The sequence below is a fragment of the Dromiciops gliroides genome, chromosome 2, assembly GCF_019393635.1.
Source record: "Dromiciops gliroides isolate mDroGli1 chromosome 2, mDroGli1.pri, whole genome shotgun sequence".
NCBI classification, from domain to species: domain Eukaryota; kingdom Metazoa; phylum Chordata; class Mammalia; order Microbiotheria; family Microbiotheriidae; genus Dromiciops; species Dromiciops gliroides.
The window spans coordinates 192,953,836-192,979,578 of NC_057862.1; the positions used below are offsets into that span (position 1 = coordinate 192,953,836).

The 25,743-nt window shown below is 41.1% G+C and overlaps 1 protein-coding gene across 1 annotated transcript in view; it reads right to left on the reverse strand.

Moving 5' to 3' along the window:
• PLA2G4E (phospholipase A2 group IVE) overlaps positions 1-25,743 on the reverse strand; it is a 117,167-nt gene that overhangs the window by 24,811 nt on the left and 66,613 nt on the right. Inside the window, 9 exon segments of the mRNA XM_043980562.1 lie at positions 415-551; positions 3,387-3,522; positions 7,614-7,651; positions 8,159-8,251; positions 8,408-8,562; positions 13,569-13,632; positions 14,621-14,663; positions 16,135-16,175; positions 18,568-18,699. Coding sequence (XP_043836497.1) covers positions 415-551; positions 3,387-3,522; positions 7,614-7,651; positions 8,159-8,251; positions 8,408-8,562; positions 13,569-13,632; positions 14,621-14,663; positions 16,135-16,175; positions 18,568-18,699 — 839 coding nt within the window.

Genomic DNA, 25,743 nt, shown 5'->3' on the forward strand with positions numbered 1-25,743 from the left:
GGCAGCATCACTCTACCGTTCCACACCATCTCTGTATTGCCCATGAGATCATAGGGTCATAGAATTAAAACAGAAAAGGATCTTAGAGGTCATAGAGTCAACCCCCCTGATTTTATAGATGAGGAAACTGAGGCACAGGGAAGGTGAGTGACTTCCCCAGGGTGACACAGCAAGGAAGTATCTGAAGCAGGATTTGATGTTTGTTAAATGTTCCATGGCTTGGCATCAGTGATTTTAGAAATCAATTCAGTCACTGCCGTAGACCCAACAGAAGGAAGTGGAAACAGCCTTAACTTTCATTAACTTTAAGTTAATGTCTTAACTTTGGGGGCCAAGCCAAGGGGCTTCCTCCCTCTCCTTTCAAGGTCAAACACTCTAAGATTCTAAGCTAGTCAGGGATTCCTGGGACCTCACCAAGTAGCACCTGACAGTCCTGTGATGTAGCTGGTACAGTTCAGGATGTTCATCTTCTGAAGTCCCAACAGGTGTCCATACATGGAGGTCATAGATCTCAGGCCACCCCCTGTGGCCATGATTGCCACCTGTGGCACCTGATGAACACAGAGGCAGAGAGTTAGGGAGAAAGAGGCTGGGCAACAGGGCTCTAGAGGAAAGGCTAGAGCAGAGGATACTTGACCATGTAGAGAAAGTAGAATGGATAGAATAGAGATGGGCTGGACAGGAGAGTTGGAAGAAAAAGGCTAGATTATAGGAGGGAGTCTAGAAAGCTGAGAAACCAACAATTAGATTTAACAAAAAAACAAAAGAAAGATCTACATTTCTATCTCTCCACCTCTCTCTCTATATCCATCCAATTCTCTCTTCCTCTCTGTCTCCCTCCCTCCCTTTCCCTTCCCCCTCCCCCTCTCTCTGTCTCCTATCAGGATCACAGATGTCATAGCTAGGAGCTACTTTAGAGGTCATCAATCCATCCCTCTAATTTTTAGAGGAAGAAACTGAGGCACAGAGAGATTAAGTGACTTGCTCAGGGACATACAGTTATTAAGTTACATCCACCTGGATTTGGATTCCAGGTGCCTGCTTACCCAAACCAACTAGAATGTGGAGAAAGATGTCAGGTCAGTGGCTTAATCTGAACCTCAGAAGGTCTGGGCAAAACCAGAGTCCAGGGGAAAGACCACTCTGTACCCTGACCTTAGCACTTCTTGGAGAGGAAGGGCCCTGGTTAATGGAACCACAGAATTTGAGAGCTGAAAGGGGTTTTAGGGAGCAACTATCCCAATTTCTTTATTATCAAAATGAAAAACAACTGCCCCAACAAAATGAAACTGATGCCCAGAAGTGAAATCCCTCGCCCAAGGTCATAAGGGTGACCTGGGCTCTTAGAGTGGGAAGCTTGAAAAATATTCTATATGACAGATCTTTGATCTCTGAGGAAGGATTTGATTTCTGGAAATGGCCATAAGTCATGTGGAGCCAACACTAGTGAACAAGGTGAGTGATCAAGCTGGACTATGCAGCTTTGGAGCATGGGAAAGAAAGGTTCTTGGGTTGGCAAGTTTAAGTTAACAAATATTCCTTAAAGGTAGAAGGTGGGGGGGCAGCTAGGTGGTGCACCTTGGATTCAGGAGGACCTGAGTTCAAATCCGGCCTCAGACACTTGACACTAGCTGTGTGACCCTGGGAAAGTCACTTAACCTTCACTGCTCCACCAAAAAAACAAACAAACAGATAGAAAGGAGGGGAAGGGCTGTTCTTTCCAAAGCCTACCTCTTTCATAGAGCCTCCTCCAGGGGAGGGGCTTGTTGAACTTCCATCTACTATCAGTCTCCCTCCCAATTTCAGCATCCTTCAGGAAAGCAATCTATCTACTACAGAGATCATTTGGCAGCTGGGAGGCATAGTGGATAAAGTGCTGATTTTGGAATCAGAAAAACCTGAGTTCAAATCAATCCTGCCTTTACACCTAATAACTATGTGACCTTGGGCAAGTCACTTAACATTTCAACCTCCGTTTCCTCTTCTCTAAAGTGTGGATAATAGAATCTACCTCACAGGGTTGCTTTGCTGTAAGAATCAAATGAGATAACATATATAATATGCTTTGAAAACCTTAAATTATTAAGATAAGTGTTAACTTATTATCATTGGGGCAGCTAGGTGGAGCAGTGGACAGAGTGCTGGCCCTAGACTCAGGAAGAGAGTTAAAATCTGGCTTCAGACACTTACTAGCTGTGTGACCCTGGGCAAGTCACTTAACCCTGTTTGCCTCAGTTCCTCATCTATAAAATGAGCTGGAGAAGGAAACGGCAAACCACTCCAGTATCTTTGCCAAGAAACCCCCAAAGGGAATTACAAAGAGTTGCATGTGACTGAAAATGACAACAATAACAAAAATTATTATCATCATCATCACCATAATTATTGCTACCTCTTTTGGAGGTAGAGTCTCTAAGGATTGGCTCTAGCCCCTAGGAGGGGCAAACTTTAGACAATGCTAAGGCTAAATTACAAAAGGGGGGGAAGCCCTTCAAACTCATAGAAGAACCCTTATTTTCCACTTTCTCTGCAGCTGATTCTACCATATTTCTCAGGGGATTGGAAGAAAGGGACCCTGGGAAGGAGGGACAAAGAACCATCTCTTAAATTGTTGGGTTCTTGTTGTCATGATCCTAAGATACGTTGTTGTTCTTTGTCCTTCTTTCTCAAAGAGGACATGACAGGTGCCATGACCTGCATCGAATTGGATTTAAGTGAGGGAGGGCTGTGCAAAGTCATCAGCCCCACTTTCTCCTCTGGAGACCTCTGGGTCCAGTGGCAAGATATATATCAGGACAACTAGAGATGGCCCAGGATGTTTAAGGCAATTGGGTTTAAGTGACTTCCTCAGAGTCACCTTGCGAGTAAGTGTCTGAGGTGAGATTTGAATTCAGGTCCTCCCAACTTCAGGGCCAGTGCTCTATCCACTGTACCACCTAGCTGCCCTGCTAGGATTTATGAACAGTGCTTGATAGAGACCCTTAAAGAAGGAAGGTTCTACTGGTCAGTGGGTTGTGGGAAGGAACTCCTTTTGTATTACAGAACTGAAGGTGGGGAGATCTTATCTTTCGCACCTAGCTGGGGGGGGGGGGAAGGACACAGGACACTATCAAACACCTTAGAATGGATATCCTAGATATCCTCATCACCCTAGAGGGATAGCTGAGCTATAAAGGCAGCCCATAGGTGGACACAACAGATAGGAGACATAGTGGGCACAGGTAGAGACAATGAATGGGAGCTGGTGGTACAGTAACAAGAATTCCAACAGTGGAATTCTCCAAAGGGAAGGTGAAGGGCATGAAAGACAGAGAGAGCACCCAACCCAAGGTTTAGAACCTAGCCCCGAGCATATTTTAACCTCCTTAAGTCCCAAGCCAAATGACCTCATCGCCTTGTAGATCCTCTTCCAGTTGCAACACCTGCTTCAGGGCTTCTGCTACGATCACCTTCCGCTTCTGCAGGAACTCCTGTTCCTCTGAACAGAGACTGTAACCCAGCCTCACATTCAACTCATCAGGGCTGTGGTGGGAGAGAAGATGCTTGTCACCCACAATGCATCAGAGCCATTACCTCCATATGCTCAAGTGACAATTCCCATTCTTGCCATTCCTCAGCTTGAGTGAAAAAGTTGGTGCCTTAAGAAGGACACTGGATTTGGGAGCAGAGAACCTGGATTTGAATCCTGCCTTTGAAATTTACTACCTGTTTGGCTTTGAGTAAGTTGCTTCACCCCTCTGGGCTTCAGGGGGATAGACCAAATGACTCTTGGACTATTGTAATAGCTTCGTAATTGGTCTCCCTGACTTCAGTGTCTCCCTTTTCCAAACTATTCTCCAAACCATAGCTTGCAGAATATTTCTTTTTTTAAAAAATATTTTTGTGCAAACATTTATTTTTTTTAAATTTTGAGTTGCAAATTCTCTCCCTCCCTTCCTCCTCTCTCTCTTCCTTGAGAAGACAACCAATTCGATATAGGCTATATGTGTGCAGTCATGTAAAGTACATTTTCATATTAGACATTTGTGAAAGAAACCCCCCCCCCAAAAAAAAACCAAGAAAAATTTAAAAAGTAAAAAGAAAATGTATGCTTCAATCTGCATTCAGACTCTATTGGTTCTTTCTCTAGAGATGGAAAGTATTTTTTATCATGATTCTTTTAGAATTGTCTTAGATAACTGTATTTCTGAGAATAGTTAAGTCTTTCACAGTTGATCATTATACAATATTGTTACTGAGTACAATGTTCTCCTGGTTCTGCTCACTTCACTTTGCATCAGTTCATGTCTTTCCAGTTTTTCCAGTCTTTCCAGGTTTTTCCAGAATATTTATTTATTTATTTATTTATTTTTGCGGGGCAATGGGGGTTAAGTGACTTGCCCAGGGTCACACAGCTAGTAAGTATTAAGTGTCTGAGGCCGGATTTGAACTCAGGTACTCCTGACTCCAGGGTCGGTGCTCTATCCACTGCACCACCTAGCTGCCCCCAGAATATTTCTTAAAGCACAAATCTGACTACATGACTACCCTGATCAAAAACCATCTCCCATTTGGCCCCAAGATAAAATGCAGACTCTTGGTTGGCTTTTAAAGCCTTTCACTGTTGGCCTCCAGCCTGCCTTTCCAGGTTTAGCGTGTATTATTTTCCTTCATATACTTGAGGTGCCAGCAAACCTGTTATATCAGTTGATCTTCATACATGGCATTTTATCTCCTATCTTCATGCCATTGCTAGACTGTCTTCTATCTCTAAAATGTATGCCTTTTCCACCTCCACCTTATAAAAATCCCTATCTTCTTTCAAGGCTCAGTTCAAGTGCCAACCCCTATATGAATTCTATTCTTATCTTCCAAGTACTTTGTATTTGTATTTCATATGGTTTTCCCCCAATAGAATATATCTCCTTGACTATTTCATCTATGTCTTGTATACCTGGAGCCTAGCACAGGACCTGACACATAGCAGGCATTTAAGAAATTGTTATCAAATGAATGAATGAAAGGTCTCAGTCTGAATCCTGTGGTTTCTTTCCTACATGCCTTGAGCAAACAAGGTCCAGGATACTTCATATAAATATCCCAGGACAAAGGTCTCATCCTCTTATTTTCAACATAGCATCTCTAATGATTCTATTATTTTTACTCCAGTGTTTAATTTTAAAATTTATAATGATTCTCTATATCTATTGCATGAAACTCAGACTTCTCAACCTAGTACTCAAGATCCTCCAGAACTGGGCCCCATGAGTCATTTTTCTCCAACCTTATCTTCTACTGCTCTCAATGAAAACCTTGTGTTCCAGTTAGGCAAGTCCCTTTGTTGTCTATAGGACACATCAAACTCATTCTCACTGCTGTGATTATTCTTTTTTTTTTTTTGGTGGGGCAATGAGGGTTAAGTGACTTACCCAGGGTCACACAGCTAGTAAGTGTCAAGTGTCTGAGACCAGATTTAAACTCAGGTCCTCCTGAATCGAGTGCCGGTGCTTTATCCAATCCAGGACTGGTGCTTTATCCCAGTCTATTCTTTCCAATATGGAAGGCCCTTCCTCCATCTTTCCTAATCTTTTCCATCCTTTAAGGCCATAATTGAGTGCCTTGATTTCCCTTAGCTACTCCAGTGCACACTGATCTCTCCCTTGGCTGAACTACTTTAGCACAGGATCAGTACTATACAGTTCGATATTTTATTATTGACTACCATATATTGTTCCTTAATCATTTTGTAACTCTTGGTTATAGATGCTTATCATTTTGTAACTCTAAGTTATAAGATCTGTAAGATCCTGGAAAGCAGGAACAGTGACTTAGAATTTCACAGAAACATATAATATTAGAGCTTCTGTAAGGTACCTTAATTTATCTAGTCCTTTTTACCACCTTGGCACTGTCAAATGGCTCATCCAAAATGGTCATGATTTTTTCAGTAGAAATAACAGTAAAGACGCTGCAATACCATTTGCTTTGATGTTGTTCTCTAAAGATCATAAGGCCTTTCCATCTGACTTGTAGCTGAAACCTTCTACCTGTATTACAATGTGAGCTCTTTGAGGGACTTTCTTGTACCTCTATATGTATTCCTAGTCCTTTGCATCTAATAAGCCCTTAATACAAGCATTTTCATTTCCTTCCTTCACTCCTTCCCTCTTTACTCACCCAGCAATAATGTCTCCATAACTTAATTTGCTTTTTTTTTTTTTTTTTTGGTATGTGACAGGGGTATGATTGGAGGCAACTTGAGCATTTATATCTAGGAAATCAGAAAATGCTACAAATCAGGATTTGATTGATTGTTTTGTTGATTGCCTAGACTTAAGAAAGTGATGGAGAAAATGTTAATAATACAGATTAAACTTAAAAGTGTTTTGTGTGGATATTTTTTCTTGGAAAGCTAGTTGTTAAATATTTACCTGCGCATCCCCAAGTACATCACTGGTATTACTAATACTACTTCATTCCTTCATTCATCTTCTCATTTTGACCCTATAACAATATTCTCCATAACTTAACTTTTTTTGTCTTATTACTACCTTATTTGGTTTTGGTTTTGTTTTGTTTTGTTTTTTCAGGGCAAGGAAGGTTAAGTGACTTGCCCAGGGTCACACAGTTAGTGTCAAGTGTCTGAGGCTGTTATCACCACCTTATCCAAGAACCTACAATGGCTTCCTATGGCCAATCTAATCAAGTTCAAATTCCTCAGTGTGGTAGTCATTTTATAGATATGGAAACTGAGACCTGGAGAGAAGAGATAACCAAAATCGTAAGGCTAGCTAGTCATGGTTAAGAGTAGAACCTAGGTTTCTTGAATTCCAGTTCAATATTCTATCAACCATATTTCTATTTCCTATTTCTCTCTCATGGTGCCCACAACAGGGTTGGGTACACGGTAGGTGCTCAACAAGTATTTGCTGACTTCACTTGCTACATGCATATAAGATATGCTCTGTCACTGTCTGGGAAATTTCAGACATTGGAGAAAGCCCTGTCCTTAACTAGGAGCTCCTCTTGAACTTTACCCCTCAAAGTATGGAAAGGGCAGTGGGAGTGTGGTTGAATGTTTTCCATGGAAAGTTCCCACTTCCAATTCTCAGTTTTGTTTTGTTTTGTTTTGTTTTTTGCAGGCAATGGGGGTTAAGTGACTTGCCCAGGGTCACGCAACTAGTAAGTGTCAAGTGTCTGAGGCCAGATTTGAACTCAGGTACTCCTGAATCCAGGGCCGGTGCTTTAACCACTGCACCATCTAGCTGCCCCCCACTTCCAATTCTCAATGCCATTTCCCTTTCTTTTTCCTGTGTCTCTGCCATTCCCTTGGACTCCTCAACATATTCAATAGAGCCTAGATCCCCCAAGAAGCTGGAGAAGAAGGAATGGTGTAAATAGCAGTTCCAAGGTATGGAAAACAGTGGGGACATTAAAAGAATGGGAAGGGGGGCAGCTAGATGGTGCAGTGGATAAAGCACTGGCCCTGGATTCAAATCTGACCCCAGACACTTAACACTTACTAGCTGTGTGACCCTGGGCAAGTCACTTAACCCCAATTGCCTCACCAAAAAAAAAAAAAAGAATGGGAAGGGAAGACAGACAGAACTATAAGGATGTGGAAGGTACATTACCAGTCTTTGGCTGTCATATGTAAATCACAGTTTTCATTCTGAGAACCAAGAAAGGGGAGAATCTTGTCAATGTGATATTTCAGACCAAAATAGCCCCCACCAAAGGCTTACACTCTCACTCATCAATGCTCATTGATCTCCATCCCCATTAGCTCAAATCATCACCTGCATCCCCACATACCCTCACACTCAACTTTCCTTACATTCTATTCTCTGTGCATGGTTTTCCTATTCAGCCTTTCAGTACCTCTTTCCCCACTGTACTGTTGCCCTCATATATCACCAAACAACTCCTTAGATGCTATCTTGCCTCTCACATATACAACTTCTGTATTTTCCTGTTAGATAAATGCCCACTGCATCCTGAAACAATGTTGTCCAGACCTTTCAGCTGAGCATTGCACAGGCAGCTGCCACAATCTGGTCATTAGATAAACGCTAATTCCTTTACTCCCTTTCCACATCAGCTCTTGCCACCGGCTCTCCGACTCAAGTAAGCCTGGCTAGGGAGCCCAGGTAATTCTTCCCTGATTCTAAATACTCACCATAGGTACTGTCAACTCTTGTTCATCTGGGACGCAGTCCAGGGACACACAGACAGAATGGTTTCCTTTATGGGCACCACAGCAGCAGGAAAACTAAGAGAGAAGTTTCTTTAAAGGGGAGAGTGAGGCTTCTCCTATAGGCTAGGTACCCATTCTCCCACATTCCCCAATGGAACTATGCCTGGGAGCTGGTTACACCCTGAAGCTTCCCATGCCCACAGATGGATATAAACATTAAGTGCTTCCTACCCGGTTCCTGGGCACTTCCACATGCATTTGAGGCTGAAAGTTTTTGGTGTAGTGGAAGAAGGCAAGATCTGGACACTTGTTGCTGGAGTTGTAGCAGGGTGAGATGCACTGGGTGTTTTCATAGGATTCATTCACTGTCACAGTGAACTGTTTCTCTATGAATAGAATGCAAAAGGTCATAGAATTTGAGGGTTGGAAGGGACCTTATTGCTCTATACTGCAACCTCTATCTGAAAAGGAATCTCTACTACAACGAATTCAATAAGTGGTCATCCATATAATAATACTCATATAATATCTATCTATTCAACCATCTACCAATCCATCATTCATCTATCCATCTATCCATCTATCCATCCATCCATCCATCTAATTTCTGTTTGAAGACCACTAGTAAGGGGAACTGATTACATCTTAGGTACTCTATTCCATTTAGGGCTAGTTCTAAGGTCACTTGGTGGCACAGTGGCTTGGTTAGGATGACCTAACTTCAAATCTCACCTCAGATGCTCATTAATTGTGTTTCTTTTCTTTTCTTTTTTTTTTTGGGGGGGCAGGGCAATGAGGGTTAAGTGACTTGTCCAGGGTCACACAGCTAGTAAGTGTCAAGTGTCTGAGGTCAGATTTGAACTCAGGTCCTCCTGAATCCAGGGCCGGTGCTTTATCCACTGTGCCACCTAGCTGCCCCCAGTTGTGTTTCTTTAAACTCAGTATCATCATCTGTAAAATAAGGTCCCTTCCAACTCTAAATCTATGATCCAATAATTATTAGGAGATTTTTCCTGACATGAGGATAAATATTTCTTTGTGACTTCCTCCTATTGTTCTTGGTTCTGGCCTTTAGGATGGAACAGAACATGTTTAACCCTTCTTTAATAAGACAGCCCTTCAAATACTTAAGTGTTATAATTTCCTTCTTCCTCCCTCCTCTGCTCTCCTTATTTGTCTTCAGGTTAATCATCTCTAATTCTTTCAAGTAATCCATATATGATAGGGACTCCATGCCCTTTACCAATATAGCTTTCCTTCTTTGGATATGCTACAGTTTGTTGGAGGTCTTCCTTAACTGTGCTGCCCAGAATGAAACACAGTATTTTAGATGTGGTCTGACCAAGGCAGAGTACAGCCAAATGATCACTTCCTTATCCAGCCCAAGATTAGCATTTTTGATTGCCACATAACACAAATGACTCATATTATGCTTGTAGTCCATTAAAACCCCTAGATCTTTTTCAGACCATTTACTACCTAGCTATGTCTACCCAGTCTAATGCTTGTGGAATCAATTTTTTGAACCCATGTGGAAAAATTTTACATTTATCTCTGTTGAATTTCATCTTGTTAGATTCAGAAAAGGCTCGAGCTCAGGCATTGGCAAACTACAGCCCACATGCCAAAATGAGCTCATCATCTGTTTTTGTATGGCTTGCGGGCCAAGAATGTTTTTTCACATTTAGGATTTTAAAATATAAAAAGCATCCCTAGGTTGTGGGCCATACAAAAACAAATTTGGTGGTCAGTTGAATTTGGCCCACTGGCCTGTAATTTGCTGATACCTGCTTGACAGTTAAGGTCTTTTTGGATCCCAACTCTGTCATCCAATCCCTCCTAGCTTTGTGTCATTTTCAAATTTGATAGGCATGCCATTTCTACCTTTATTCAAATTCATTGATAAAAATGAAGAACAGATCCCTGGAGGATTCTACTGGCCATCTCCTGCCAAACTGACATAGTTAACACTTAATACAGTTATCCCTTCCACATCACAACTTTCCCCATCACAGCTTCAATATATTGAGAGTCAACATAAGAAATTAAATGGAAATTTGGGGGGAGTTTTGCGGATGCCTCATATGACACATGAAGACCAGTGGATGACATAGAGCCTATGACAAATACTTGACCCAAATTTTACAATAAGGTACTGTAAATATTCCGTAATAGAAAGAAAAAGAAAAAAATTCAGAATTCTTCTCTGGTAAGATGCTGAGTCCAGGTCCTCTGGGGAAAGGCTAGACAGAGAATACCTGTGAGCAGAGTGCAGGGGACAGGAGAAGAACTGAGAAGGGAAGGGGCTATCAGATTTGACCTGAAGCCAAAAGGGGGATGGGGCAGCTAGATGGTGCAATGGTAAAGCACCGGTCCTGGATTCAGGAGGACCTGAGTTCAAATCTGTCCTCAGACACTTGACACTTATTAGCTGTGTGACCCTGGGCAAGTCGCTTAACCCTCATTGCCCCACCAAACCAAACCAAACCAAACCCACCCCAACCCCCCCAAAAAACAAAAACAAAAGAGGGGATACCTGGGATCCATACAGAAACAGACTGCTCTTTTGAGGATCAAATTGGGAGGAGATTAGAGGGAAGGGAGAAGAAATAAAGGAAATATGATAGCCTTGTCACGAAGAAGGAAAGATGAGGATGCCTCCAGGGAGAGTTGAAAAAATGAACCTCCCTCCCTTCTTTGCAGAGGTGCAAGAAGATGGGTGTGGAATACTGCATGCACTCTCAGATGTGGTTAGTGCCTTGGTTTAATTTTGCTGAACTCTTCCTCCTCTCCCCTTTCTCTTTTTTTAAAATTCTTTGTCACGTGGGATGACTCACTGGGTAAGGGAGGAGTATATTCAGAAATGAAGTGATGTAAAAGCAAAAGATATAAATTTCTTTTAAAAAGAAAATTAAGGGTAAATTAGCAAGGAGAACATGGAATTAGAAGGCTGGGAATTTGAGAAGAGAACTTTGTCAGGGTCACAGGATTTTAGAATTGGAAAGCATATTACAGAACAGTTTGTCTAACCCCTTCATCTTACAAATGAGGAAATTAAGATCTTCAGAGGAGAAGCCACTTGCCCATGGTTATGCAGATAGTGATGGAGGAGGCCAATAGGGTTAACAAATAACCTATCAACTGTAGCTAAAGGGGGTTAACATAAACTGAGGCTTGAGTCCTTATCAATAGTACCTAAAAGGGTTAATAGAGAAACAAAGGTTTGTGTTCTTACAGTAACCAAGAGGGTTTGTCCCTATCAACCCTCACCATCAACAGAGATTGTAACTAGGGACCATTAACCATTAATATTGTTAACGGCTAAAATTCTAGCTAGACTGTCTAAAATCTAATGAGTGGTCGCCAATAAATTATAAGCTTTAGCAAGAGTTAGACTTTAAAGAATTTATTAAGGAGAATAAGAATTTGGTAAAGAGAGAGAGAAAGGCCTACATTCATCTATCTATTAAAGGGAGAGCACATTCTCACTCCCTTCTCCACCAGCGTCCTCAGGAAAGAGAGAGAAACAGAGCGCCCGGCTCCCCCTTCCTCCTCCCACCAGCAAACGTCACTTCCCGATGCCAAAGAAAAGACACATGGTCTTGCCCTCAAAGACCTTCCTTTCATGGCGGAACTTTTCTACAGTAAGTCTCCAGCAGGTGGCGTCATTCCAATCGTTACAATATCCATTAATATTACTAAATGTCAGGACACCTAGAAACCAGATCCTAAGTAAAGAGATATCAAAAACACAGAGATCCTCTGGGTCTGACGAGTTTAAGCATGTCTTTAGGAGCATGTGTAGAGAGGACCAAACGTGTCCTTAGGTTGACCTCATGATGTTTAAACCCCCAAAATACACCTCCAGGGAAAAAGGTACATACTTTGGAGGTTGTCTTAGGACCCCAAGAAGTCCAAATTAGGATAAGACCTCCCATGTACCTCCTTAAGGAGGAGATTAAGATAATGAGGGAAAAACCTACTTTTTCTCACTACAAAAATAACCATTTTCATCTCCCTATTCTAGACACCTCCCTGGTGCTCTCCCTGTGGTCACTCACAGTATTTCAATAAAACTTGGGAAACTGAATCACTGAGTCTTGTAATTCTTTGGGACACCTCATGATCAATCTGATTAATTAAATCCACTCCCCGCCCCATCAGCTCTAACTAAGACCCAAACTCTAAAAAGGGTTAACAGATAACCTAAGATTCATTCAATTAAATCCATCCCTACATCAATAGTAAATAGCAGAAGTAGAATTAGAATTTTATTAATGTTTTATAAATTGCTATTGATTTCTTTTGTTCTTTTACATCACGAAAATTTCTCTCAGTATTCCTCTCCTCCCAACTCCCAGAGAACCATCTCATATAACAATATGTATATATGTGTGTGTATATATATACACATATATACATATACACACATACATACACATACACATACATACATATACACACATACTCATATGTTATGGGCCTGGGCTACTTCAGAAGTTTTCTCAGGGAAATCCAGGAACTTTCTCCTTGAAACTAAACCAAAGGGGCAGCTAGGTGGTGCAGTGGATAGAGTACCAGCCCTGGATTCAGGAGGAACTGGGTTCAAATCCGGCCTCAGATCCTTGACACTTACTAGCTGTGTGACCCTGGGCTAGTCACTTAACCCCAATTGCCTCACCAAAAAAAAAAAGAAACTAACCCAAAGGACAGACATACCTAAAGAGATAAGCAGCATAGGTTCTGGACTGAGATAATTCTAAGACCACCACCCTTCGTTCCAATCTCTCCCACCCCTTGAGGAGATAATCCTATTAGGCATGGCAGCTATGCCAAGGAGACTGAGGTAACTCCAGAAATCAGAACAACATCCCCTCACCAGACTGCTTCCAACCCACCTCCCACTAAGGGACATTTCACCCTCACTCGGATGATCACCCCATATGCCCTATAAAAGAGTTTTCCCCTGTCTGGTGGGGGAGGAGAAACTTCTAAACTTTCCTCCCAGCCAGGTTCTCTTGTATTGAATAAAACTGTTCTTTTATCTCTAATGAGGATGTGTGTGAGCGTGTAATTCTTTTTTTTTTTTTTTTTGGCAGGGCAATGAGGGTTAAGTGATTTGCCCAGGGTCACACAGCTAGTAGGTGCCAAGTGTCTGAGGACAGATTTGAACTCAGGTCCTCCTGAATCCAGGGCCGGTGCTTTATCCACTGCACCACCTAGCTGCCCCAGAGAATATAATTCTTTACAGAGGAATTCCTAAGGACCCACCACCATTTCCTCTTAACACTAGACTTGACTGGACCTTTCAGATAAATGAATGCTTGAGATGGCTTTCCCACATCCCACCCTACCCCACTTTTGCCCATCAAAGGAAATAAAAGTCTCTTACTTTTTTGATTCTTCTTCTGTTTTTTATGCTCCACATGGACTTCCAAGCAGGAAAATTGTCTAGACTGTAACAGAGGAAGTCCCTGTAAAAATCTCTGTAGCACAGTCTATCCCCGACTGCCCCTGGCCCTAGGAGAGGGCCTTGACAGAAGGGAAAAGGGGTCAAAGTGACAGGGCGTGGGGGGTGGGGGTGGGGAAGGGGCCAAATGGGTCACAGAAAAGACTAAGGGGCAGGGTGAAAATGGATCCACAAGTCATGACTTTATCCCAATCTGGAGAACAAGGCCTGGTTCCCAGGCCTTTCCTTGGCTAGGGAGGAAATGGGTAGCTATTTATAGCTGGGCTCCTATGCAAACAAACAAGACTTGGAGGGGGGTGGGGGTGGGGGGTGGGGAGAGAGGAGAAGCATGAGAAGGTGGCCGAGGCAGATTGGATCACATTACAATGATCCTAGGGCCTCTTTGGAATCTTCCTGATGCCCTAGAATGCTGTTATTGAATACATTTGCTTGTAACACGTGGACCTGGAGCTTAAGCTTGTAAATCTCTGTCTGCTCCTGGAGATTTGGGCTGAAGAGAATTTAAGTTGCAGCATATGAGGGGTTGGTAAAAAGAGGTCATTACTAGGGAAACAAAAGATCTCCATGATTATTATTATTACCAAGGGAGCAAATAGGCTTGGTAGGCATACATCCCTAGGGAAGGGTGTTCCCTTTGTGGGAAACTAGTTGAGGGTAGGACTGGGCTTGGTTATGCTCCTCTGGAGTGGCTGAAGGACCCTAAAGGGGCTAAGTCTAAAACACTAATGAAATAACCAGCAAGTGGTATCATGTGTCTCCCCTAAGTGTGCATCCCCAACACCCCAACCATCTACCTCATTTCTTCACACTTCCAACCTGTCCCATAAAAATCCCACTGTGGAAGCTGCAGTGGGTGTGATTTTTCACTGGGGTCAGTGGGGTCCAACTTGTGCAGTTTCCTCTCTTGCAGCCCCATTCCCTTTCAGGGCTGTAGGAACTTGCCCAGCTAGAATTGTTCAGGGAGGAATAGTTACCACTAGTACGCCATTGGTGAGGAGGCTTTCAGGTGGAGTGGGACTGAAAAATAAGATTAAATCCCTCAGTTAGTTATCGTTTCTTGCAGAAGCACCCCCTTACCCAGTCAGGCCAGCGGTTTCTCTGAAGGAGCCCCAGGAGCCCAGATCTTGGCTAGGATTTCTGCAGTGACCACAATACCTTACCCACGCCCAGCCCCAGCTTTCTGGTGTGTCAGCCTAAGGACTACCATTGATGCACTGATTCAATGAGTCATTCATTTGTAAACCCAACTTCAGTAGTGCCTCCCACTGAGACTAAAGGATATTCTTATAGTATATTTCAGGGGGAAGAAAATCTTGGGAGCAGGGCAATTTAACTATCATTCTATGAAGTTTAACTGTCATTTCATGGTGGGAGAGAGACTGTGTGAAGTACCAAGAGAAACAAACTAAGAGGACTTAGGTCCTGAGAAACTGGGTGAATTAATGATCATGGAGAAAGACTGGAGCTACTTCCTGAGAGAATAGAGTTTGATTCTTATGTTATAGAGAAGGTATGCTAAAGAAAATCATTGAGAGACTTTGTTATACAGAGAGAGTTGAACAGTGGGACTATCTTTCTAGAGTTGAGAAGCCAGCAGTTACAGGTGATGACTAGAGGTGACTTGCTATAATCTTTCTCATTGTGATATATTGTTGAAATATTTAAATATATCTTTGTATTATTTGTCATAGCGTTAATAAATTAACAATTTATATAGATAACATTGACATGTCATATATATTATGTTACATATATAAATTAACTCTATAGCTTATAACACTGATATAATAATAAGAACTAACATTTATATAGTGCTTACTATGTGCTAAGCCCTTTACAATGATTTCATTTGATCCTCACAGCAACTCTTGAAGGAAGGCACCATTATTATCTTCATTTTACAGCTGAGGAAACTGAGGCAAACATTAAGTGTTTTCTGAGGCAAACATTAAGATTAAGTGACTAGCCCAGGCTCACAAAACTATTAAGTGTCTGAGGTCAGATCTGAACTCAAGTCTTCCTAACTCCAGACCTGGTGCTCTATCCGTTGTACCACCTGATGTTCATTTAAGCCTATGAGACAAGGGAATTTGATATTGAGAGAGAAATGAGTGAAAGCTTATGGGAAAAGTTTATTTAAAAATCTGGGGTGGGAGCTCAGAGCTAATTGATTACTGAGATTGTGTATTTATCTTAATTTATGAGGAAATATCAATATCTTGATTGCCCTAGAACTCAAGATAAGAATTCATAAGGAGATGAGTCAGTAGCAACTTAAGAGAGGTATGATCATCTCATCTTGGCTACCTATGAGGTGGCAGGATGGGGGATCATTCCTAAAACCCTGCTAGACATTAATTTATTTATTCAACATATCTATTGAACATACTTATGATGTCAAGACATTGTTTTTGGTATTTATATGTAGACTTGTAGGAGCCCAGACTTGGGAAGCAACCATTCTGGAGTGATATGGGAGCTCACTCACCTCTCCTCCAGTAAGAATTCCACTTCTAGTTCTTCCATGCCCTACCAAGAGAAAAGGAAAGAAGGAAATCAGCTCTGAGTTATGACCTTGTTCACTTGATATTTTCTTGCCCCAGAGAAGCCCTTGAAAGCACAGATACTGTTGACATTTTTCTTTTTTCTTTTTTTTTTCACGTGGGGCAATGGGGGTTAAGTGACTTGCCCAAGATCATACAGCTGGTACGTGTCAAGTGTCTGAGGCCTGATTTGAACTCAGGTCCTCCTGAATCCAGGGCTGGTTCCTTATCCACTGTACCACTTAGCATCTCCCAGATCCTATTGACTTTTTTTTTTGGTGAGGCAGTTGGAGTTAAGTGACTCGCCCAGGGTCACACAGCTAGTAAGTGTTAAGTGTCTGAGGCCAGATTTGAACTCAGGTCCTCCTGACTTCAGGGCTGGTGCTCTATCCACTGCATCATCTAGCTGCCCCACTCCTATTGACTTTTTTTTTTTTTTTGGTAAGGCAATGGGGGTTAAGTGACTTGCCCAGGGTCACATAGCTAGTAAGTGTCAAGTGTCTGAGGCCGGATTTGAACTCAGGTATTCCTGAATACAGGACCAGTGCTTTATCCACTGTGCCACCTAGCTGCCCTCTTCCTATTGGCTTTTTATTTTTTAATTAAAAACAAATTTTTTTTACAAGGCAATGAGGGTTAAGTGACTTTACCCAGGGTCACACAGCTAGTAAGTGTTAAGTGTCTGAGGCCAGATTTGAACTCAGGTCCTCCTGAATCCAGGGCCGGTGCTTTATCCACTGCACCACCTAGCTGCCCCTCCTATTGACTTTTAAGGAACCCACATGCCTCTACCCTCTTTACAAGGGGTATTATTGCTGTTGGTGAAATATAGAACACTGATTGTGAATATTGTAAGACCTTGGAGTCCATCCGTTTCATTTTATAGATGAAGAAGCTATCTCAGAAAGGTGAAGTTCTTTGCTTGAGGCCCCAAAGGAAGGCAGAGACCATAGATTTATAGCTGGAAGGGATTTTAGAAATTACTTAGTCTAGTCTCCTAATTTTACCAATGAGAAAATTGATTCCCAGAGAAGTTAAGGTCACATAGGTCACATATCATAGATTTAGAGGTAGAAAAAACATTAGGAAGCACCTTGTTTGGCCTCTCCATTTCAAAAACCTAGTGAAATGAAGTACTTGCCCACAGTGCTACAAGTAGTAAGTATCAGAGCCAGAATTCAAAACTAAGTTCTTTAACTTTAAATCAAGTGATTTTGAGGCCTCTTTTTCTTACACATAATCAACCCCAAGACTTTTCTTTACCTGTGATGTCCCCACCGGTTATTGACATATACCAGTCATTGATCCTGACAGGTACACCAATATTCATGTCTGACATCTGGTCTTAGAACACATGAAGCTGAGTAAGGTTATATCATTTCACCTTTGTAGGACAGTTTCTTCATCTATAAAATGAAGGGAATAATCTCTAAGATTCTTGGGATGAGGGTCCAAAACACACACTTGGGTCCAAAAAAAAAAATCACCTTCACAAGTACGAGATGTTTGGGGAAAGGCTAGACAGTTTGATGTATTTAGAGCTCAATATGAGTGCACAATGGCAGTTGAAAATGCTAATGAGATCATAGGTTGCATTAAGAGAGACATAGTTTCCAGGATGAGGGAGGTGATTGTCCTGATCTACTTTTTCTTGGTCAGACCACCTGAGCATGGAATCTATCTAGAGGCCAACTCAATAATTGGCAAGTCCCTGTATGGAGTTTCTATAATGAGAAGGCCCAACCCACACTTACTTTCTTACCCTTACTTTTCTTCATTCCTTATCTTACTCTCCACTTCAGGTTCATTTTGCTATGCTCAGCCTCCACAATGATTACTGGTTCATGGGGGTGTCCTCCTTCCTCCCCATCCCCTTTCGGCATCCCTTTCTGCTTTGTTTTCCCCTATTAATAGGTTAAAGTTCTCATGTGCATCAGTAGCCAGTACTGATGTGAACTGTGAGTGACCACTACACTTCCAGTCTGGGCAAGGTAGGGGATCCAGTCTCAAAATAAAAAATAGTAAGCCAAGAACATGGTAGATTAGCCAGGTCTCTCTCCTACCATGTCTCTCCCTGTTGATTTAGATATACTGTATAAGTCTGTTCTATTAGAGCTTTGATTTAGTGGCATTGTGTCTGCTCAACCTGTCTGAGGATCCGGCTGAGTGAGTTCAAGGTGGGATAGGCTGCTCACCTCCTGAAACAGGCACTATCTGGGTAAATTTGGGTAAGTTACTTAACCTCTCTGGGTCTCAGTTTCCTCATCTGTAAAAATGAAAGAGTTGGTCCAGATGACCTCTAAGGTCCCTTCCAACACTGTGTCTGTCATCCCATGAAGGACCTACTATGTGCCAATGTACTGAGCACCTTTACCCACCTCAGGGTTGAGTGGAAATTTCACATGGGTCCTCTTTCGGAAGCAGAGCTTGCTGAGATCATAGAGGATGGTCAAGAGGTGATCATCTGGGGTAAGTGAGTCCTCATCACAGACATTTAGTTCAAGCACATTCTGGGGAGAGAGAAGAGGAGGGATAACAGGAAAAGAGATCCTGGAATGACCAGAACTTCATTGCCACAATTCTTTTTTGTTGTTGTTGTTTTTTTTGTTTTGTTTTGTTTTTTTTTAGTGAGGCAATTGGGGTTAAGTGACTTGCCCAGGGTCACACAGCTAGTAAGTGTTAAGTGTCTGAGGCCAGATTTGAACTCAGGTACTCCTGACTCCAGGGCCAGTGCTCTATCCACTGCGCCATCTAGCTGCCCCTGCCACAATTCTTGGAAGAGAGAATGAGTATGACCAAAGAATGGCCCCAGGAAGGATAGAGAGCTGACAGGGACTTTAGAGACCATCAAATCTAACCTCTATCATGAGGGGTAGCAGAAAAGGTGTGAGAGGCAGGTGTGAGACACAGTGTGGCACAGTGGAAAGAGTGGAGAATCTGGAACCAGAAAACCTGGGTCTGAATCTCTATTCTACCACATACCCAAGAATCCTTGAAAAAACCATCCCTCCTCCATAAAATGAGGGGATTGAATTACAGAGTCTCCTTGAGTTCTTTCTAGCTCTCTAAATGACATTTTTGAGTCAGAGAACTCAGATTCATTTCCTGGCTCAGCTATTCCCTGTGTGACTTTGGGTGAGTGACTTAACTTCTCTGGGCCTTAGTTTCCGTATTTGTAAAATGAGGGGAGTTGAACTAGATAACCTCTAAGGTCCCTTACAGATGAGGAAACTGAGGCATAGAGAAGCTAACTGACCCAAGGTTACACAAGTAATAAATGGTAGAGTCAAGATTTTCTACTGTATTACATTACTGCTAGGAGAGGACACAAGGATTTATGGGTGAGAATGGGCGTGGGTGGTTGGCACAGAGGTCCCTCTTGAGATAGAAGAGCTAAAGTTATTAAATGGAGAAATACCTCCTCCATCTTCTTATCAGTCCCTTGGGGCCCAGTTACTCATCTCCTCCAGGACTTCCCACTCAGAGGCTGCCTGCACCTTGGATGTCAGGCATTGCCAGACCATTCAGAGGAGGTGGGGCTGAGAACACAGAGCTCCCATGATATTTGCTTATGATATCACCTTAAGCCTATCCTATTTCAAAGGACCACTTCCTCTGGAAGATAGTGGGATGTGGGAGGATTGGCATGGGAAGGACAGTCAGTCAAGATGTCCACCCAGGGAAGGAATGTAACAGGTTTCATGGCCCCAGGATCTAGGTACAACCCCTTCATGAGGAGGCCCAGAGTAGGCGAAAAGTGGTCTTGGTGCTGAGAGGGTAGGGGTGGGGGTGGGGGAGAGAGAGAGAGACAGAGAGAGACAGAGAGACAGAGACAGAGAGAGACAGAGACAGAGACAGAGAGAGAAGGGTTTCCAGGAAACTTTATACCCACTGAATTTGATGGGTTTTGAAACTCCCTTGACTTACTACCCCTTAGGACTGCGTTGATGAGATTATGGTGTACAATGTTACAAGTTGAACACCTGTCTTAAATAGTTCTATGTCTGAAGCCTGTCCTATTTCTTTTTATTTTGTCTTATTTTTATTATAAGTTCCAAATTTTCTCCATTTCTCCATTCCTCCCCCACCCATTGAGAAGAAAAGAAATAGGATATCTTTTATAAGAATCGTGGGAACTGAGTGAACCACACTGGCTCCATCTTGTGACTCAGTTCTGGAGCTAGCTCAGTTCCCTTTTCTATTCAATTATGGGTCTAGTCCAAGTCTTGTAAGAAAACTTAATCAGCTATGGAAATTGTGGGAAAACTACTGTGTTATTTGAACCTAGCCCCGCATAGTTGGGAAACTGGACCACCTCTACCTGTTTCTTAGAGACCCTTAACTAAGGACCTAGGTTATGCTGACCAGAAACCCAGTCAGATTCAAAAATTGATGCAAAGTGTTTTCTCACAATTATACATCTCAAGCAACCCATCTGTCCTATTTGAAAACTGGCCCGTACTGGTCGATCAGTTATTGTTTTTGGGGGACATCTCTTTTTTTTTCTGATTTCAAGGAACTTCACCTGTCCCCCTCCCAAGTCAGAAAGGCCCTAATCTTTCATCCAGTTAGAAATCAGATTACCTAATCTTATATCCTGTTTTATATCATATTTATTATTTTAATGCATAAAAATCTCTCTCGCTGTATTTGGGGACTGGTACAAAGCTGAGAGGAGTGCTGGTACTGATTTGATATGAAACTAGCATTTATTGCTTAATAAATTGATATGCTCAGAAGCCTGAACCTTTGTTTTCTCAGTTATTTCAGATTTCACCCATCCCAATATGAAGTTATGCAAAACATATTTCCACATTAGTTATGTCCCCTTGCTGCCCCAAAGCAAGAAAAATAAAGAGAAAAAAATTGCTTTAATCTGCACACTGAGTCCATCAGTTTTTTATCTGAGGGTGGATAGCATTGTTCTCCTACTTCTGCTCACTTTACTTTGCATCAGTTCATATCAGTCGTCCCAGGTCTTTCTGAAACCTCCCCTTTCACCATTTCTTTCTTTCCTCCTTTCTTTCTTTCTTTCCTTCTTTCTTCCTCCTTTCTTTCTTTCCATTTCTTTCTTTCTTTCTCTCTCTTTTTTTAAAGTGATAAACATTTTTATTTATAGTTTTGGGTTTCAATTTTTATCTCTCCTTCCCTCCCTTCCCTCCCCTTCCCTGACACAGTAAGCAATCAGATATAGGTTATACATGGACGATTATGTAAAACATTACCATATTAGTTATTTTATAAGAAACCTTGAATAAAAGAAAAAATGAAAGTAAAAAATAGCATGCTTCAGTCTGTGTTCCATCAATATCAGTTCTTTGGAGGTGGACAATATGCTTCATCATTAGTCCTCTGGGATTGTCTTGGATTATTGTGTTGCTAAGAATAGTTAAATCATTCAAAGTTCTTCATCAAACAATACTGCTGTCTCTGTGCACAATGTTCTCTTGGTTCTGTTCACTTAACTAATATATCATTTCATACAAGTCTTTCCAGGTCTTTCTGAAGTCCTGTTGCTTGTCATTTTTTATAGCACAATAATATTCCATCACCATCATATAGCACAGCTTGTTTAGCCATTCTCCAATTGATGGGCATTCCTTCGATTTCCAATTCTTAGTCACCACAAAAAGAGCTGCTAGAAATATTTTTACACAAATGGATCTTTTTCTCTTTTTGGGGATGTTTTTGGGCTATAAACCTAGCAGTGGTGTTACTGGAATCAAAGTGTATGCACAGTTCTATAGCCCTTTGGGCATAGTTCCAAATTGCTCTCCAGAATGGTTGGATTCTTTTCACAACTCCACCAACATTCCATCTTTCCCACATCCCCTCCAACATCCAATATTTTCTGTTTTTGTTGTATTTGCCATTCTGATAGGCCTTTCACCATTTCTTGCAGCACAATAGTATTCCATCATTTATATATGTATTTTTATATATCATAACTTGTTTAGCCATTCCACAACTGATGGGCATCCCCTCGGTTTCCAGTTCTTTGATACCGCAAAAAAGAGCTGCTATAAATATTTTTGCACATATAGATCCTTTTTTTCTCTTTGCTCTCTTTGGGGTATAGATCTAATAATGATATTGCTGGGTGAATGGACTGCATGGTTTTATAGTTCTTTGGGCATAGTTCCAAATTGTTCTCCAGAATGGTTGGATCAGTTCATAATTCCATCAATAGCACATTTTCTACACCTATTTTGCCACATCCCCTTTATCATTTGTCATTTTCCTTTTCTGCTATCTTAGCCAATCTGATGGATGTGAAGTGGTACTACAAAGTTGTTTTAATTTGCATTTCTATAATTATTAGTGATTTAGAGCATTTAAAAAAATGACTATTGATAGCTTTGATTTCTTCCTCTGAAAACTGCCTGTTCATATCCTTTGACATTTGTCAGTTTGGGGAATGGCTTTTTTTCTTATAAATTTGACTCAGTTTCCTATATATTTGAGAAATGAGATCTTCATCAGAGAGACTTGCTATAAATTTCCCTCTCAGTTTCCTGCTTTTCTTCTAGCTTTGGCTACATTAATTTTAATTGTGAAAAACTTTTTAAAACTTTATATAATCAAAATTATCCAATGTACCTATTGTGAACTTCTTTATCTCTTGTTTAGTCATGAATTTCCCCCATCCATAGATCTGACAGGTAATTTTTTCTATGCTCCCCTAATTTGCTTATGATGTCACCCTAAGACTGTCCTATTTCAAAAGAGACCAAGCAAACCTCAGGGACCTGGGCCAGCCTCTGGTTGTCATGAGTCCAAATGAACCCAGAAATATGTGATCACTTCATCAGTCTCCTCATTAGTTGATTTTTAGTGAATCTTTTAAAAGTTGAATTAAATTCCTCACTTAAAAATCTATTTTTCTTACCTTCCCTTTCTCCCCAAGAGGAGAAAAAACAAACAAAACAAACCCAACCACATAACAAATATGCACAGTCAGAACAAATTCCTGAATTGGCCATGTCTAAAAAATAAATGTCTCGATCTGCACTTTGAATCGATCACTTCTGTCTCAGGAAATGCATAGCATGCTTCATGGTGAATCCTTTGGAATTGCTTTGATGGGAGTTTTTAAGTCTTTCAAAGTCATGTGTGCAGTGCTCCTGTATCATACAAATTGTTCTCCTGATTCTGCTCATTCCATCAGTTTATATGAGTTTTCCCAGGTTCTCCTCTTTCATTTCTTACAACACAATAGTATTTTAGCACATTCATCCACCGTCATTTATTCAGTCATCCCACAGTCAATGTTTCCAGTTCTTTGCCACCACAAAAAAGAGCTGCCATATATGCTTTTGTACACAGAGGTGTCTTTCCTTTTTTCTTTGATCTCTTTGGGGATATAGGACATGTAGGGGTATCACTGGATCAAAGAGTATACAAATGTAAGGGGATGTAAATTTTGGGGGGATAATTCCAAACTGCTTTCAAGAATGTGTAGACCAATTCACAATTCCACCAAATGTGTATTAAGATGCCTGTCTTTCCACAGCAACATCAGTATTTATCATTTGCCTTATTTGTAAACTTTGCCAATATAATGGATGTAAGGTAAAACCTCAGAATTGCTTTAATTTGCATTTCTCTAATTATTAATGACTTGGAGAATTTTTTCACATAGCTATTGATAGTTTAGATTTCTTCCTTAGAAAATTTCCTGTTCCTATCCTTTGACCATTTATCATTTGGAGAAAGGCTCTTATTCTTATCAATTTGAATTAGTTCCTTTTGTTTCTTAGAAATGAGACCGCTATTAGATAAACTTGCTGAAAAAGATCCCCCTGCCCCAGTTTTCTGTTACCTTTCTAATTAACTCTATTGGTACAAAATTTTTTTTTAATCTTATGTAATCAAAATTGTCTACTTAATCTTCTGTGATCCTTTCTATCTCTTGTTTGTTACAGGAAAGCTCTTCCTTTTTTTGTTTATGACGTGACCTTTTAATGTAAGAAATATAGAGCTTATGTTGATATATTGTGTGAGATATTGTGACAACTAGGTGGCACACTGGATAGAGCATCAGTCCTGGAGTCAAGAAGACATGAATTCAAATCCTGCCTAAGATACTTACTAGCAATGTGACCCTGGGCAAGTCATTTACCCTTTGTTTTCTTATTCCACTAGAAAAGAAAATGGAAAATCACACCAGTATATTTGCCAGAAACACCCCTGGGATAGTATTGGTGTCATATGGTCCCTGGGGTCATGAAGAGTTGGACATGACTGAATGACTGAACAATAGCAAGGAGGTAATTGGTCTATAGCTAGTTTCTGCCAGGTTAGTTGGCAGTTTTCTCAGCAATGTTTGTCAGATTGTGTTTTTAGCCCCCATTCCTGGGGCCTTTGGGATTATGAGACACTACACTATTGTGTTTGTTTGTTTCTGTATTTTATACCTCATTAGTTTGTTGTTTGTCCATTTTGGAAGAGGACTGTGACATCAGGAAGGTGATGTCATGACTTGCACTGAATTGGATTTAAGTGAGAGAGGCTGTGCAAAGTCATGAGCCTCACTCTCTCCTCCAGAGCCATCTGGGTCCAGTGGCAAGATATACATCAGGACAACTAGACCTGGTCCAGGATGCAATGGGAGAACTTGGCCTTTTTAAGCTAAGGTCCTTTCTAGGTCTCAGTTTGACTGAGGCAACAACCATTCAGTGATTAAGGCTAGGTAAGAAATGAGGCAAAGGATGGTCTTTTTTACCTAGTCAAAACAATAAAAACAACAACTAAAAATCAAAATCAATCTGGGAGGGTTAATAACCTTAGTGTTTCTGACCCAAACAGAAACAATTGCTATTTGCATTCACTCTGAGCCATCAAAGCCCAAACAATAATCAAGTGAGGCAAGTGAAACAGACAAGTTCCACTCAACCAGCTCTTTATTTCTGAATAAATACCAAATAATTTCGATGATTATTGCTGTCATATAGTTGAGATATGGTACTACTTGACCCCCTTCCTTCCAACTTAAAAAAATTCTTTCCGGGGCAGCTAGGTGGCGCAGTGGATAAAGCACCGGTCCTGGATTCAGGAGGACATGAGTTCAAATTTGACCTCAGACACTTGACACTTACTAGCTGTGTGACCCTGGGCAAGTCACTTAACCCCAATTGCCTCACCGAGAGAAAGAGAGAGAGAGAATAGCTCTGATGTCACAGACCCCATAAAAGTTTCTCAGGGACTTTCAGGAGTCCTTGGACCACACTTTGAGAACCATTAGTCTATAGTTTTCTTTCTCTGTTTTGACTCTTGCTGGTTTTAATATCAAAGCCATTTTTGTTTCATAGAAGAAATTTTCTTTTGATATTTTCCAAACCATTTATGTAATATGGTAACTAATTTTTTTTAATGCTTGATAAAAGTCATAGGTAAATCCATCTAATTCTAGATGCTCATTTCCAGGAGCTCATTTATGGCTTGTTCAATTTCTTTTTTTATATATTGCTTATATGGGTCATATCTATCAATATTTACTGTATTAGAAACTAAAATGCATACTTTAAAAATGTTTATTTATTAGCTTACTTAAA